The 17,456-nt window shown below is 42.4% G+C and overlaps 1 protein-coding gene across 5 annotated transcripts in view; it reads left to right on the top strand.

Annotated features, from left to right (window-relative positions):
• RUFY1 (RUN and FYVE domain containing 1) overlaps positions 1 to 15,667 on the top strand; it is a 117,104-nt gene extending 101,437 nt beyond the window's left edge. For all 5 annotated transcript variants that reach the window (XM_072145788.1, XM_072145787.1, XM_072145785.1 and 2 more), the window contains 3 exons: positions 9,022 to 9,070; positions 10,380 to 10,457; positions 14,978 to 15,667. In XM_072145788.1, the coding sequence (XP_072001889.1) occupies positions 9,022 to 9,070; positions 10,380 to 10,457; positions 14,978 to 15,121 (271 nt within the window). In that variant the 3' untranslated portion in view covers positions 15,122 to 15,667. The remainder of the gene's footprint in view (positions 1 to 9,021; positions 9,071 to 10,379; positions 10,458 to 14,977) is intronic.
• Positions 15,668 to 17,456: the final 1,789 nt, after the last annotated feature.

Consider the following 17,456-nt stretch of genomic DNA (forward strand, 5'->3'; position numbering starts at 1 on the left):
GCTATACACATGGCTGCATCCTGGATTAGTTTAACCCCTACACGCACCAGGACGTACTATAATGTTCTGGTGTTGCAGGGGGTGTATGGAGAGAGTTCAAGAGCTCAGCTCTCTCCATACACAGTATATTACAGCTGACACTTGCCTGTTACTGCCATGGTCGGTGCACCTATCTTACCACTTCATGGGCGGCGCCATATTGGATGTCTGGTCGCTTGCCTTATCTCCCCCCCCCCCCCCGTGACGTCATGGACTGTGTAATGATGCATGTGTAATGATCTCTAATAGCCAGCAGATGGCAGGCTATTAGAGATCACCAGTAATATTGCTATATACTGCAATACAGTAGTATTGCAGTATATAGTATTAACAATCAGACCTAGTATTAGCAATCAGACCTGGAGGGTCTGAAATAATGGTAAAAATCTATTCAAACCTAATAAAAGCTATAAAATTTGATATCCCTGTGATCGTAGCGACCCAAAGAATAAAGAGAGAGTGTCATTTGGAGCGCAGAATAAAACCTGTAAACACAGACTCAAAAACCCACAAGAAAACTCCACAAATGTGTTTTTTTGTCTATTTCCCTGTAGTACATTTCATGGAATATTAAATGATGCCATTAAAAAGAACAATTTGTTTTGCAGATAACAAGCCCTAACAAATCTCTGTAAACCTAAAAATAAAGTTGGTGCTTATGGAACAAGGAAAGTAAAAATTAGAACCTAAAAAATGAAAAAGGTCTGAGTCCTGTAAGGGTTAATCTCTCATACACACAGGCTGCAGTAGGCGTGGCCGCCAGCACTAGGAAGTATAGAGGGGAGCCAGCACCAGCAGTATCGCATAATTATACAGGCTGTCAGTCAAACACTGGGGGTGTGTGGCTGTGCCTCCCACTCATAAATAAGCTAGACAGCTGAATATGATAATGATTCATTAGACCTCTCTTAGGTCATTTGAATACAATTTTAGTACCTGATTGTTTAACCCCTTAGTGACCAAGCTCATTTGCGCCTTGATGACCAATTTGATGGTGAATTTTTAAACTTCAAAATGTTTAACCTGATAGCCTTACTGTCCAAATTAGTTACTAACTAACGTTTACCATATCTCTGCTTTGTGTTGGCGTCATTTTAGAAGAGGCCTTTTGTTTAATTACGATGCTAGAAAGATCACAAATCTAACAACATTCTCGCAAATTTTCCAAAAATTTTTAGAATCAATTATTTTAGGGACCATTTCATTTCTATAGCAGTTTTGGAAGTTCTGTTAAAGAGAACCCATCGGGCAAAATAACCCCCCTAAACTAAATATATTTTCATAAACTGCCATTAGAGAGCATTGCCTCTATCCCTTCATTGTCCCTTTACATGTCTTTAAACCTAAGCAATGAGGTCCTAAAGCTGTATGCAAATGACCTGTGAAAGCTCCAATGAGGCATTAGCATATTCAAGCTGTCCAGCTTATTCATGAGTGGGAGGTACAGCCATACCCCCAGTGCTTGACGGACAGCCTGTATAATGATGTGCAGCTGTATAATAATGTGCAGCTGTATAATGATGTGCTGGCGCCTCCTGTCTGTGTGTGTGTATAGGAGAGATACAACAGTACGATCACAAGGATACAAAATTTATATAGATTTTATTAGGTGTTAGTAGATTTTTCCAAAAATGTAGAAGTTACATACCCCCTAAAAATGATTAATGATTACCTTATTACCATATTCTGACTCCAATAACTTTTTTTTTTTTTTTTTTTATACTAAGGGTTTATTCTTTCCCGGGACAAGCTGACATTTTCATTGCTACCATTTTGGGGCCTGTGCGACCTTTAGATCACTTTTTATTCTGCTTTGCAACACATTACAAAAACATTTTAAAAAATGCAGATTCAGACATTTGAGCGCATTTTTCCATTACGGGCTTCACTGCCGGGAATAACCATTTTTATATCTTTATAGATTGGACATTTTGGGACGCAGAGATGCCCAACATGTGTTGTTTTCCTTTTTTCCACTTTTTTTTTTATTATTTATTGTTTTATATGTGTTAAGGGCTTTTGCGAAATTTTTACAAATTTTCATTTTCATTCTTTATAAATTGTATTTTTTGCGGTTTGGTTTTTTTTTTTTTTTACTTTTTTATTTTCTCATTACTAATATATGAATTAGTGATCAGGTCATCACCAGTTCATTCTAATGCACTGCAATAAACATGTATTTGCTCAGTATCTGCTCAGGGGCTGGTCCTAGCAGGCAGATGCTGATGACAGACCTTTATTAGGTCCCCGACTGTGCGGCTAAGACAACGGTACCCGTGATCGCGTCACAGGGTGCCGGGAGGAGAGGGAGGGGGCCCCTCTACAGGTACACCGATCCTGTGATCACAGAATTGACTGCAGGATCGAAGGGGTTAACAGCCGGATTGGAACAAAGTTCCGATCCGTATTGTTAGAGCAAGGTACCGACTGGGGCACTGCTCCTCCCTCCACGGGGGGCCCCTAAAGCCCTCCAGTTAGACCGACAGGTTTCTCCCGACGGAGAAATCCATATGGGTGGTCACTAAGGGGTTAAGTTTACAGGCATGTAGAAGGACATGGCCAATGCTAATGGAAATGTTAATGGAAATACATTTGTACAATGTACATTTGTACAATGTTAATGGAAATACATTTAGTTTTGATGGTTAATTTGCCTGTCTTGTTTTGCTTTAAAACTGTTACATGTCTTGATTTCACATCAGGACCTGGTTTGTTACAAGATTGCAGGGAGAAGGAGAGAGCTTTTAGAGGCTCTGCTCTCACCGATTGGGTGATATGCTGACAAATTACTTCACTCGGGGTGCGGCCATACATACAGTTTTTCAGATGCTGTTTTTGATGCCCAAACCAGGAGTGGAGTGAAAATAGGAGGAGCAGCACTTCTTATTTATATGGTGTGAGGCACTGAAGGGGTTAACTGTGGATGGGCGGTATGTTTCCCCTAGGTTTTGCTATTATGCAAGGCCTTAGTGCGAAGGTTGTGTTGTCCAGCACCTTGGACACGGGTGGTGGGAACAGCCCAATCAGCCTGCATAAAGCTGCTCAGAGGAGCTGAGAGTGTTGTCTCTCTGGAAGGAGGCTGGAGAGCACGCAGCCTTGACCTCTGTGCCTGGAGCAACAAAAGTGTTTTTGGTAGTGGTGAGTCAGAGAACCATTGTTTAGTTAGCACCCTGACGGGTAGGATATTATTTTGTTTTTGATGCCTGAATGTGAAGGCTGTTTTATTTTATTCCTGCTGAAATAAACACAGGCTAGACCTGTTTTGGACTGTACTTTGGTGTCACTGTTGTGAACTGCATCACAGCACCCCGCTACCACGGTCTCTACTGGGCCAAATCTCCCACATATGGTGCTTCGGATTGCGGGCAGTTCAAAAAGACACACACCTGAAAGGCTCGCTACATCCTGCAACATTGCATGGCCTGGGTGAAAGCAGCAGGCAAATTGCAGGATACAGCCAAGATGGAGGACTTTATTAAATACCTGCAAGAGGAGGCCAGAGCTAATCGGCAGCAGCAGCAGGAAGAGTACCAGGCTAATCGGCAGCTGCAGCAAGCCATGCTCCAGCAGCAGGAGGAGAGGTCCCGCCAGCAGCAAGCCATGTTCCAGCTGCAGGAGGAGGGGTCCCGCCAGCAGCAGGAAGAGTCCCGAGCTATGTTCCAGCTGATGATGGAAAGGTTTTATGGCATTGTGGCAGCACCGCAAGCGACGACTACTGAGGGGTCCCATACTGGTTGGCAAGGGTACCCGGTTGTCCAGCATTCCGCACGGGCTGCAGTACAAAAGGCTTTACAAAAAATGACGGCGACCGACGACGTGGAGGCGTATCTCACTGTGTTCGAGCGAGTAGCTGAGCGAGAGGAGTTACCAGCTGAGCAGTGGGCAGATGTCCTGGCACCGTTCCTGACAGGCGAGTCGCAGAAGGTTTACTACGACCTGAGTGAAACGGAGGCCCGTGAGTACCCCCAGCTAAAGGCGGAGATTCTGGCTCGTCTTGGGGTCACCGTTCAAGTTCGCTCCAGCTGGGTCCACCAGTGGGCTTACTCAGAAAAACTACCCCCACGCTCCCAAATGCATGACCTGATCCATCTGGTCCGGAAGTGGCTACAACCAGAGGACTGCACCCCAGCACAGATGGTAGAGAGAGTGGTTCTCGACAAATTCACCCATTCTCTGCCCTCTCGGCTCCAGTGTTGGGTTGGACAGGCCGGTCCCACAAAAGCTGAGGAACTTGTGTCCCTAGTAGAGAGGTATCGGGCTACGGAGGACCTTCTACTTACCTCTCCCACACGAAGCAGTGCCAGTGACAGGGTCACCAAACCATCTGGTAAGACTGCTACTGCGGAAAAGGGGAGACATGTCAGGTTGGGAGGGGGTTTATTGGGGGGCGTGGATACCCAGAAACCCAGTGAGGCTCGTGACAGAGGTCATGTCCACTGTCCACTGTCAGTGGAGCCAATGGACTGCAACCAGACCCGGCGAGTGTCACTGTTTGCCCGGCCGGTTCTGGCGGCCGAGTCAGTCACTGATGCAGAACCCCAAGTGTGCATGGTCACAATCGGTGGTCACACAGTGGAAGCCTTGCTAGACTCAGGGAGTCTGGTCACCCTGGTGCGGGGAACTTTGGTTGATCCTGGACTATACAGTGGGCGGAGAGTGGGAGTGTTGTGTATACATGGGGACACTCGCGAATATCCCACTGCTGTCATCAATCTACATAACCCTTGTGGTACTATTGCCCATGAAGTGGGGGTGGTGGGGACCCTGTTTCATGAGGCTATTATCGGCAGAGACTTAACGGTGTTTTGGGACCTCTGGAGACGAAGACCCACCTCAGGTGCTGTTGCAGATAATGGACATCAGGTATGTCCGCCCTTGGCCCCTGAACCCTTTGAGGCCGATGTACCCACACCAGCAGTAGGGGTGACCCCATGTGATGAATCCTCTCCCCTAGAGGTCCTAGCTGGTGAGGTCGAGGGCCACGAGGAGGTGGCCGACATGCCGGACCTTGAGGTTTCCCGTGAAAATTTTGGGGCTGCACAGCTACAGGACCCTACCTTATTTAAAGCACGGGAGAATGTTAAAGTGATAAATGGGGTACTCCAAATACCAGGGGCTGACAAAATATACCCCCGAATGGTGATTGTTGGGGAACTGTTGTATGGGGTGAGGAGGTTGAGCAACTTGTAGTACCCCAATCTCACCGTAGGCTGGTGCTAGATTTGGCACATAAACATGTGCTGGGAGGGCACTTAGGTGCTGAGAAGACCCGAGAGAGGATCCTGAAGAGATTTTTCTGGCCCGGGGTGTGGGAGGAGGTAAGCCGGTATTGTAGCTCCTGCCCTGAGTGCCAACTTACTGCCCCGGTGTCCCACTTCAGGAGTCCTCTGGTACCGTTACCAATCATAGAGGTACCGTTTGAACGGGTTGCAATGGATTTGGTTGGCCCCATAGTCAAATCCACAAGGGGGCACCAGTACATCCTGGTTATCCTGGACTATGCTACGCGGTATGCGGAGGCAATCCCGTTAAGGAACACCTCCTCCAAAAACATTGCTAGGGAGCTGTTCCAGGTATTCTCCAGTACCGGCCTCCCCAAGGAAATCTTGACTGACCAGGGAACCCCATTCATGTCTAGAGTAATGAAGGAGATGTGTAAATTACTCCAGGTTAAACAGCTCCGCACCTCTGTATATCATCCTCAGACAGATGGCCTGGTCTAGAGGTTTAACAAGACCTTGAAGGGGATGCTAAAGAGGGTGGTCAGCAAAGATGGGAAGGACTGAGATTGTTTGTTGCCTTACTTGATGTTTGCCATACGTGAAGTTCCCCAGTCCTCCACGGGTTTCTCACCCTTTCAGCTGTTATATGGCCGTTCCCCACGTGGGCTTTTGGATGTAGCTAAGGAGACCTGGGAACAGGAGAGGACCCCCGACCGTAGTCTGATTGAACACGTCTCCCTTATGCATGACCGCATAGCGGCGGTAATGCCCCTTGTAAAGGAGCACATGACAAGGGCACAAGAGGCCCAGTCTAGGGTCTACAATAGGTCAGCCCGACTCAGGACCTTTAACCCAGGCGACAGAGTGCTAGTTCTGGTGCCCACCGTTGAGAGTAAGTTCTTGGCAAAGTGGCAAGGTCCATATGAGGTCATGGAGAAAGTGGGGGAGGTAAACTACAAGGTATCTCAGCCGGGGAGGAGGAAACCCAAACAGCTATACCACGTGAACCTCCTAAAGCCATGGAGGGAAAGAGAGTCCCTGATGGCCGTGGGAGTAGAAAAAGCGTCTGTCCCCAAGAAGGTGACACCGGAGGAAGGTGTACCCGATGCCAAGGTGCCTGAAGTACGGATCTCGGAGTCCCTCTCCAGGGCCCAGATTCAGGAAGCGAAGGAGTTTGTGCTCCGAAACGTTGATGTGTTCTCTAAGCTACCGGGACGTACTTCAGTCATCAAGCATGACATCATAACCGAACCCCACATCCGGGTACACCAAAAACCCTACCGGGTCCCTGAAGCACGCCGGCTTGCCATATCCGAAGAAGTCAGGCAGATGTTAGACCTGGGGGTTATCGAGGAGTCTAAAAGTGACTGGTCGAGTCCTATTGTGTTGATTCCCAAACCTGATGGTTCCCTACGGTTCTGCAATGACTTTAGGAAATTGAACGAGGTGTCCAAATTTGATTCTTATCCCATGCCCAGAGTTGACGAGTTGATAGAACGACTTGGACAGGCTTCTTCTCCACCCTTGACCCGACGAAAGGGTATTGGCAGGTGCCCCTTACTGACAGGGCCAAAGAGAAGACCGCTTTTGTTACTCCTGATGGGCTTTTTCAGTACATGGTACTCTCCTTTGGGCTACATGGGGCTCCCGCCACATTCCAGAGGTTAATGGATCTCGTGCTAAAACCTCACCGGCGATATGCCTCGGCCTACCTGGATGACATCATAGTTTATAGTAACGATTGGGAGAGTCATCTGGCCAAGGTACAAGCAGTGGTAGACTCCCTGAGGGCAGCAGGGTTGACAGCGAACCCCCAAAAATGTGCACTGGGTCTGGAAGAGGCCCGTTACCTGGGGTACCGTATTGGGCGAGGTGTCATCAAACCCCAAGTAAATAAAGTGGAGGCGATCCAGCAGTGGCCACGACCTATGAGCAAGAAGCAAGTGAGGGCTTTCCTAGGCATAGTGGGCTATTATCGCCGATTTATTCCCGATTTTGCTACCATAGCGGCACCCCTGACTGACCTGACCAAGGGTAGCAGGGCGGTGATGGTAAAGTGGAGTGAAGAGGCTGAAGGGGCGTTTCAGCGACTTAAGACGGTTTTGTGCGAGGGACTGGTACTGATCACCCCTAACTTCACTAAGACCTTTATTGTGAAGACTGACGCTTCTGACGTGGGCTTAGGGGCTGTCCTGTCCCAAGTAGTGGAGGGTGAGGAACATCCCGTAACATTCCTGAGCCGCAAGCTCACACCTCCCGAGAAGAACTGTAGCATAGTTGAGAGGGAGTGCTTGGCGATAAAATGGGCTCTGGAATCCCTGAGGTATTACTTAATAGGGCGACAGTTTACACTGGTGACCGATCACTCTTCCCTCACCTGGATGAGTCAGGCCAAAGAGAGGAATGCCAGGGTCACAAGGTGGTTCCTAATGTTGCAGAGTTTCAAATTCACGGTAGAACATCGAGCAGGAAAGCTGCATGGGAATGCTGATGCCCTGTTTCGTACCCACTGTCTGATGGCTAAAAGTGTTCGCCCCCACAGGGTCAAACAGAGGGGGAGGGTATGTGAGACACTGAAGGGGTTAACTGTGGATGGGCGGTATGTTTCCCCTAGGTTTTGCTATTATGCAAGGCCTTAGTGCTGAGGTTGTGTTGTCCAGCACCTTGGACACAGGTGGTGGGAACAGCCCAATCAGCCTGCATAAAGCTGCTCAGAGGAGCTGAGAGTGTTGTCTCTCTGGAAGGAGGCTGGAGAGCACGCAGCCTTGACCTCTGTGCCTGGAGCAACAAAAGTGTTTTTGGTAGTGGTGAGTCAGAGAACCATTGTTTAGTTAGCACCCTGACGGGTAGGATATTATTTTGTTTTTGATGCCTGAATGTGAAGGCTGTTTTATTTTATTCCTGCTGAAATAAACACAGGCTAGACCTGTTTTGGACTGTACTTTGGTGTCACTGTCGTGAACTGCATCACAGCACCCCGCTACCACGGTTTCTACTGGGCCAAATCTCCCACAATGGTCTCACTCATTATGAGCCCCACCTGCTCTTATCTTCAAAAACTGCATCTGAAAAATGTGTGGCTGCACCCTCAATCTTAAGTACAGCAGTCAGGAGGGTCTGGCAGAGCTTTATCCTCCTGACTTCGGACTATAAGATGCAGGCACTTTTCAGCAAGATTTTTTTGTTGCTTAAGGCTGCAGTTAGATGGCCGTTGGGGGACATATATACGGCCACCGGATATACGTCCCGCACAGGCCGGCAATGGGCGCACGGCGCTGTATGGAGCGGTATGCTGTCGCACACGTGTGGCACCGCTCCGTAGCCGGGGAAAAGATAGTGCTGTTTTCCGGGGAAAGATGGGACATGTCCTGTGTGCCATGTTTCTCTATGGAAGGGCGCGCACCCCATCCTCCTCTCCCCGGCGACGACGTGTGGCCATCATGCTACGGTGCGGCCATGGAAAGGGGAAAGAGGCCATGGATAACAAATATGATTACCACAGTCACCGTGTCTGGATCTATGAGTAAGTATCTCTGGTTTATCATACTTGATTTTGATGGAAGATTTCCTTTTAATTATTTCAAGCGTTTCTGTTATCGTCTGTTTTCTTAACCTCTGCACAGCTGATGGTAAAATTGATGTAAAAAGGCTGATTTATACATGTATGATAAATAAATGCGTTTGGACTGTTTTGTTTCAAGTCAGATGGATACAACATTTGTAGCTGTTTTGATGGTTTTCATTTTTTTTTTCTTTTTAGATCAAAATTGAAAATGGAAGACATCAAAGAAGTCAACAAGGCTCTTAAGGTATATATATATATTTTTTTTTTCTTTTAATCTCATTACTTGCTAAGCTATGTAAAAAGGTTTTTGGAGCTCATGTAACCTAGTGCAGCACATTCATGATTCCTGGATCACAATCTTGGTGAATCAGTTGCACCCAGCAATATACTCGGACAATGCACTTTTAGTGAACTTTCAGACTTTGTCCCATTATCTCTCTGAGAAAGACACCTCTATAAATAGGTGTTATTTCAATGGTTATGGTCTAGATAAAAATATGTAATGGGTGGATATTTGGGCAGAGGAATCAATGATTCCTATATTTATCAGCAGTCCTCATGCAGTTCATCACATGAAAGTTAGTCACATATAGAAGTTGTGGAAAAACAAATATTTATTTAATGTTTTTAAACTTAATGTTAGCAAAGCTGACCAATATTTTTGATTTTCAAGCGCAATTGTCTTATTGTGCTTGTATGTATGTAAATATATAATACTATGTGTGTGTATATGTAACATAAATGATATTTTTTTTTCTTTAGTTTTTTATGTACTCTGGAATTATGGTGCGTTCACACAAAACGCAGTTGAACAGCTGCGGATATGAGATGTGCTTCACTGCTTTGCATTAGCAGTATGTTAACATTGTATCTACATAATGTTGATGCAATGCTGTTTCAAACCACAATGATGGCAAGTTATCAAGACAAATTGACATATGTCTCTATCTCTTCGTGGACACTTTTCTCTGTGACATTGTTTGCAGAGTTTTCTATTTTGACAGGTTTTCTGGAGCCTCCAAACTTGCAATCTAACATGTTTGATTTTTTCCTTTTTATTTGCCTATTTGGGGGTAGTTTTAATTTTTTTCTATATTTTTAAAAATGTGTATATTTTTGTAAAACTTGACTTTTTTTTTTTTTTTTTGTTCACGGTTATTTCGGACCCCTAGGGTACATGAACCCAAGCAGCTTTCACACTCCAGCACACCAGATAAAAAAAGAAAAAATACAGAACCAGATAATAAAATTTTTTATTCCTCTACATACCCCTACCCCCAACAAAAAAAGAAAAAACAGAATAGAGGATGTAGAGGAGGTATCAGGAAACTAAGAAAAGCAAATCAAGACAATCACCCACAAAAACGCAAAAGAAAAATGCAAAAAAAAAAATCAAGAAAACCAAACACTAAGTTCCACAAAAATATCTAATCTATCCTCAATGAAATTAACAACAGATGAAATTACAATACTTGAAAAAGGATTAAACTCTGCCCGTCAAAGATCAATTATACAGATGGCTTATATTAATTATTATTTTTTATTATCAACAGGGCCATACATGGCTAAAGGATGATGAAGCAACTGGCTGCAAACAATGTAAAAAAGAATTCTCTATTTCTAGACGAAAGGTAAAGCATTTTTTTCCAGTGTATTTTAATGTTTTAGTAAATTATAACTTAGTGTCATAGTGAAGTGGCGGACCTATCAAATCAAATAGAACAGTTTAAATTCTCCTCATCAGGACAGATATGAATAAGCAGACTTGCAGGATTGAGCAAACAGAGACCAGGATATACAATCTGGAGGATCAAGTACAAAAACTTAAAGGAAACCTACCATTTCAAATGGTAGGTTTAAGCTGTAAACACCGAGCACCAGCTCAGGGTGAGCTGGTGCCGGTGCTTAGTTTCGTTAGTGTTAAAACCGCCGTATCGCGGTTTTAACACTTTTTAAACTTTATAGCAGAAGCCGCTTCGGCGCTGCGCGCGACCGTGCGCGCGCAACGCCTGCGGCATTTCCTATGTAGGCGCGCGCACGATCGTGCGCACGCAGCGCCGAAGCAGTTTATGCTATAAAGTTTAAAAAGTGTTAAAACCGCGATACCGCGGTTTTAACACTAACGAAACTAAGCACCGGCACCAGCTCACCCTGAGCTGGTGCTCGGTGTTTACAGCTTAAACCTACCATTTGAAATGGTAGGTTTCCTTTAAGAAGGAGATTCTGCTACTTGGAAAATGGTGATGCAAATTTCTTTTTACCTGCATAAGTTTTTATTGTACAAAATTTGTAAAACGTAAGCAAAAATATAGATATTTGGTATCTGGGTAATCCATACTGATAAGCCCTAAACCAGATTTGTCCGCCGAAGAAAAAAAAAGTTATGCATTTGAAAAGATGATGATGCTAAAAGTAACACCATTTTCTCCAAATTAGTTTTTATTCATTAAAATTGGGGAAAAAATAAAAGCGATATACCGTGATTGGGATCTTTTCGCAATCGTGTCGACCCATAGAATAAAAATGAATACATTTTTTTAATGGTATGATGAATGGCTAAAAAAAAAAATCTTACCAAAAATTGATGATTTCATTTTTCCACCAACTGAGTCATTAAAATCTTATCAATTGTCTATAGATGCCCCAAAATTATGTACCAGAAAATTGCATCTCATTTGGCAAAAAAAATTAGCCCCTATATGTACACATTAAAAAAATTAAAAAATGATAGCCTGTACAATTTGACAATGCAAGTCTGCTCAGGGCGCTTCTTCCATTCTATGCTTGGCCGGGTGCCGGGCAAGTGGACCACACCGCCTTTTTGTTTTAACCCTTAAAACACCTTAAGGGTTAAGAAACTTCTTAAAAGTCCTTTTTTCATGTGTTAAGGTGCGTAGCTTCCATAATTGGGTGATTTACGAGTCTTGCTATTTTTTAGGCCTCTCACAGTCATCTGAAAGTTGAGCAGGTCCCTGCTCAAATACGGGGTTTGGAGATTTTCCAAAAAAATGTGAAAAATGGCTCCCAAATACTGAACCTCCTAAGATTCTAGTAAAATATGTGGAATGTAAAAAAAACATGCCAACCTTTAGCAGACATTTCAGAAATGTAAGTTATGGAATTTGGGTGCAATGACTTTCTGCTTCAAAAGTAGAGAATTTAGAAATTTTTCACAAAATTCAACATTTTTTTTTTCCTTTTTTTTTTTTTTTTTTTTTTTTTTTTTTTGTAAATTAACGCAAAACTTAACAGCCAACATTTACAATTAAAATGAAGTACAACATGTGAGGAAAATAAAATCTCATCACTTTGATAAGTAACATTGTTCAAAAGTTATAAACATATAAAGGGACGCATGTCAGAATACAAAAAATGGGACTGAGCCTTAAAGGGGTATACCAGGAATAAGCATAATTCATATACAAATGCGTACTTAAAATATAAGCTAATGTGTAATTAGTTGTTATTTAAAATTTTGCACCCCTTAGCAGAAAATGCTGGTGACATAGACTGTAATGAAGAATTAAAATGCTACTGGCCCTTTAATCAGTCCGTCAATTTCCTCCACGCGGTCCGTTGCAGAGCATATACAGGACAGAAGATGGCCACTGGTCACATGTCCACATCACATGTCCTGCACCTGCCTAGGCAAGTCATGTGATCACCACTACGTTTGGCTGTAGTCGGTTGGTTGAAGTGCATCCAGTATGGCCAGTGTTGTGTGGTTACACATCATTACTATGGTAACAGAGCAAGAAAACCTGTCACATCATCACTGGGAGCAGAGCATGAGAGGGAGAAGGAGTTACTAAGAACTAAAGGATCATGGAACTTGGAGTTTTTGCCAAGATGGCTACCACTGGAAACTACATCTACTTTAGAGAGGCCATAAATTTAGTAAATCATAAAATCACACTATTTAAGCTCCGTTTTGTGACTAATGACATTGAGTATTGTTGTATTCATTTATTTATATCATTATGGGTTTTTGTGTCAGACGTTCATATTCCCAAAATACCCCTTTAAGCTATAAACTGGCTGCGTCCTTAAGGGTTTAAAAAATGTACATCATACAGGCAGAAAAATGAGAAAACAAATGCGCAAGACCACTGTTAGCCTAGCTGGAACACGCAACAGAGGACAAGATATGAGAACTGCACCTTCAGTTGGAGGGAGATAATATTATAGTAATAATTAGGAGAGAGCTTTGTGTGCAGGAAAGAGGGTGATAGAAGTGCGGCGCTATGATATACCGGCCATTCTGTAGCTCTTACCTGATAACAATCAGCTATTAACTGGTTCGCGACCGCCCGCCGTGTATTCACGGCGGCGGTCGCGTTCCGATGCATGGAGAGGGCTCGGGGGCCGAGCCCTCTCCATAGACGGTAGGTCTCTGCTGCATATTGCAGCAAAGGCTTACCGGTAACACCCGCGATCGGTGCCGGCACCGATTGCGGGTGTTTTCTTGCTGATCGCCGGCGGCGGCTTCAAACAGATGGCGGCGCATGGGCGCCACCATCTTTCTGAGGATCGTCGCTCCCCATGACGTCATCGGGGAGCGGCGATCTGTCGCCATGGTAGCTTCGGGTCTCACGAAGACCCGAAGCAACTTCGGGTTAACCCATTCATTACAATGTGCTATCAGCACATTGTAATGTATGAGGAGTAAAATCCCCATATACTGCCATACTGTAGTATGGCAGTATATGGTAGGATCGATCAGACAACCTAGGGTTAAAGTACCCTAGGGAGTCTGAAAAATAGTAAAAAAAAAAAAAAAGTTAAAAAAAAAAACAATTATAATAAAATAAAAAACCTAAAAATTCAAATCACCCCCCTTTCCCTAGAACTGATATAAATATAAATAAACAGTAAAAATCATAAACACATTAGGTATCGCCGCGTCCGAAAATGCCTGATCTATCAAAATATAATAACTGTTTTTCACTGCGTTTAACCCCGTAACGGAAAATTGCGTACAAAGTCAAAACTGGCACTTTTTTGCCATTTAAAAAAAAATTAAAAATTCTATAAAAAGTGATCAAAAGGTCGTACAGTCCTAAAATTAATATCATTGAAAACATCATCAAAAGTCGCAAAAGATGACACCACCTTCAACTCCATACAACGAAGTATGAAAAAGTTATAAGCACAAGAAGACGGCAAAATAAAAAAAAAATTTTACATGAGGTTTTAATTTTTGTAAATGTATGAAAACATTATAAAACCTATACAAATTTGGTATCCCTGTAATCGTACTGACCCAAAGAATAAATTAGATGCATCATTTGTGGCACGAAGTGAAAGCCGTAATATCCAAGCCCACAAGAATACGACACAAATGCGTTTTTTCACCATTTTCACTGCATTTGGAATTTTTTTCCCGCTTCCCAGTACATGGCATGGAATATTCAATGCGCTCACTATGAAGTGCAATTTGTTACGCAAAAAACAAGCCATCACATCGCATTTTACGTGTAAAAATAAAAAAGTTATAGATTTTTGAAGGTGGGGAGTGAAAAATGGAAATGAAAAAACGGAAAAGGGCCCGGTCCTTAACCGGTTAAGCAGCGATGGGTTTGTCACTTATGAAAATTCGCTAAAAATGCCCGGTCACTAGACACTTTTCAGGCTGCGTCACTGTTAATCAGTGTTAATCTTCTATTTAATATAACAAGAGTTTGCAGAGAAAGTGAAAGTCTCCTGCAGCTGCTTCTAAATTCTGCCTTCAGCTGACTGGAGGGTGGCACACTGAAAACACAGATATCCCTTACACCCTTGCATATAGAAGTACAACTCTTGTCATATTAAATAGGAGATTCTTCTCTTTGATATTTGGATTGTGTATGGATGCTTAAGAGAACCAGAGATATTCACCTAATACACCTATTAAGGGTGGGGGGGGGGGTGCTAAAATGACCTAAAAATTGTGTTTCTATGTGCAAGGGTTCAATAGATATAGCCGTTTGAAGTTTGTCACTGTCAAGACGTTTATAAACGTTTATAAACGTTTATAAACGGTTAAGAATATCACTGTCCTTTTTAAAATCCTATAAATGCATTCTTAAAGTGGAATATGTTTGGTAGCTTTTAAATGGTTGCTTGTGAATTGTGAACTCTTTAAAAAATCTTTTTTTTTTTTTTTTTTTAGCATCATTGTCGAAACTGTGGGGATATCTTTTGCAACACCTGCTCAAGTAATGAACTTTCATTGCCATCTTACCCGAAGCCTGTCCGTGTCTGTGACATATGCCACAACCTTCTGCTCCAGAGATGTTCCTCTAACTGCTCTTAAGAGATATTTCAAACGGGACGTTTCAGGGACTTTCTGGATGAAATACCCTGATGACTCTTCTCCCCAATACTGGTGCATTTTCAAACTGCAGTTTTCACTGTTAAACAACTTTTTGCTTTAAGGGTGCCTGTCAATGTTTTATGCAGCCTGTGGTTCTGGCAGCATGAATCTTCTGACCTGTTTCCATTAAGGTGTCACCGCAAAATCTTACTAAACTTTTATTTTATTTTTTTTTTTTTTTTTTTGCCTGTAACGTATATGTGATCACTCTTCTCATCATGTTCACAAAAATCACTAATACATGATTCTAACAGATACACTAAGCAGTTGTCTCTCAGCAATGTAAAGCTATTTTGTGGAAATCTGTAGCAAAATGTCAAATCTGTTCTATTTTTGTGACTATCTTTTGGATTCTCCATATGAAACATACAAATTAAATGTGCCTTGTTTTTAACAATACTCCACTTTTATCAAAAAATACAGCTCATGTTTCTATAAAACATTATTTGATACAACAGGATAAGAAAAAATATACATTTGATGATTGATTAGTGTCTGTGATTCTTATTTTTTCCTTGATTTAATCAATTAATGTCGGAAACTTGGATGGTGTAAAAAGAAAAACTCATCTACATTTCTTTACCTGTGGACCACGAATCGTTCATATTGGAAAGTTTGTTCCATAAACGGAAAATTAGCTTCCTGCCTCTCTGTAACAAATACAATACAAAAATACACATGGAAAGTAGTAGTGTGTTATACTACCTCAGAGAGGAATATTAAACAACATTGTTTTCATGTGTTCTATTCGATTGGATATAAGAGTAACAACATTGCGGTTGAGATTGTTGAAAGTCAATTATCTGATACTACAGATAACTACTTCCAGGAGTACTAGAAAACCCAGTTGTGGCTGGGGAAGGGGTAGAAGAAAAAAATTACTACCAATTCCAGATATGCTGCTGTCTATGGTTCTTCATCAGTTGTGGCTTTGTTTCAGAAGTCATGTGACCCCCAGTGGTAAATCTTAAAACCGTTGTCTATTTCTTCAATTTTTTTGTACTTTGTTTTTTAATAGCGCAAAGTGGCACACCAAAACATAATGAGGTCTTTTGAACTTTGTACATTTTAAATTAGACAAATTTATGAACTCAGATGATGATAATAGTTGATTTGTCAGCAACATATGCACTCCAAATGGATCAACACTGGAGAACAAAACTCAATTGCCTAAATGTCAAGGTCATTATGTAGTCCTATGTGAATATATCCTAATATGAGTAAAATACCTGTATTTTAAACTTATTTCATAAAATATATAATATTCTGAAGCATAAAATGTAAATGAGATAATTAGTGAACACTGGTCAAAATTATAGAACGTTTTAAGTTATTAAGTTACGAGTGATTTCTCATTGCCATTCTTTTTCACATCAGTAATTTTTCACTGAACACATTCTGGCTTATAAACACATACAAATGGGGTTTTCTCTTGTTCGCTTGATTTTTCACTAATGTTAAAAAAAGGTTGTTTCCTGGAGAGAGGTTTTTACCGAAAGGAGAACGCTCTCTCACAGATGCTAAAAAAACATTGTTAAATACATAAACCAATGCTCAACTCTCCTTTCACTGGAGATAAAAAATTAAAAGGCAAAAGAAAGACAGTACTTCCCAATTGAAGGTCACATACACCACTTGACCGTGTTCCGAAATGGAAGACCCTTAACCCCTTACCGACATGTGACTTATTACTATTTCACGCGTCAGCTGTGGGTGAATGGAGAGGGCTCACAGGCTGAGCCCTCTCCATAGCTGGTAAGTCTTTGCTGCATATTGCAGCAAACACTTACTGTTAACACCAGCGATCGCGGGTTGGTTTATGTATTTAACGGTGATTTTCAGTTATCAGTTTTTTCAGGTTTTTTCACTGATAAGTTATCTGTAAACGCAAAAAGAACAGGCTCGTAACTGATCAGTGAAAAAAAAACTGAAGTGTGAAAAAGCCCATAGAAATAGATGGTTCAGAAAGTCATTAGTGAAAAACCACTAAAACCAGGAAGGGAAAACCAATCTGTATTTGTCCATAAGCCAAAATTGGTTCAGTGAAAAATCACTGATGTGAAACCACCCTAACTGGCAGCTTCATTTCCAGTTTGCACTGACCTGCTCTGGCAGTAGGTTGTCTAAATGAAGGTGAAAAGGGTGACCAGTCAGCAATAGCAAGAAAAGTTGGTTGTTCCAAGTCTTTGATTTCTAGAATATTGCATCTTTACAATATCTCAAACTCCTTTAAGTCCCCAAAGAAGGCTGGTTGTCCTCAAAAGACAAATGCAAG

This window comes from Engystomops pustulosus, chromosome 4 (genome assembly GCF_040894005.1).
Source record: "Engystomops pustulosus chromosome 4, aEngPut4.maternal, whole genome shotgun sequence".
NCBI lineage: Eukaryota > Metazoa > Chordata > Amphibia > Anura > Leptodactylidae > Engystomops > Engystomops pustulosus.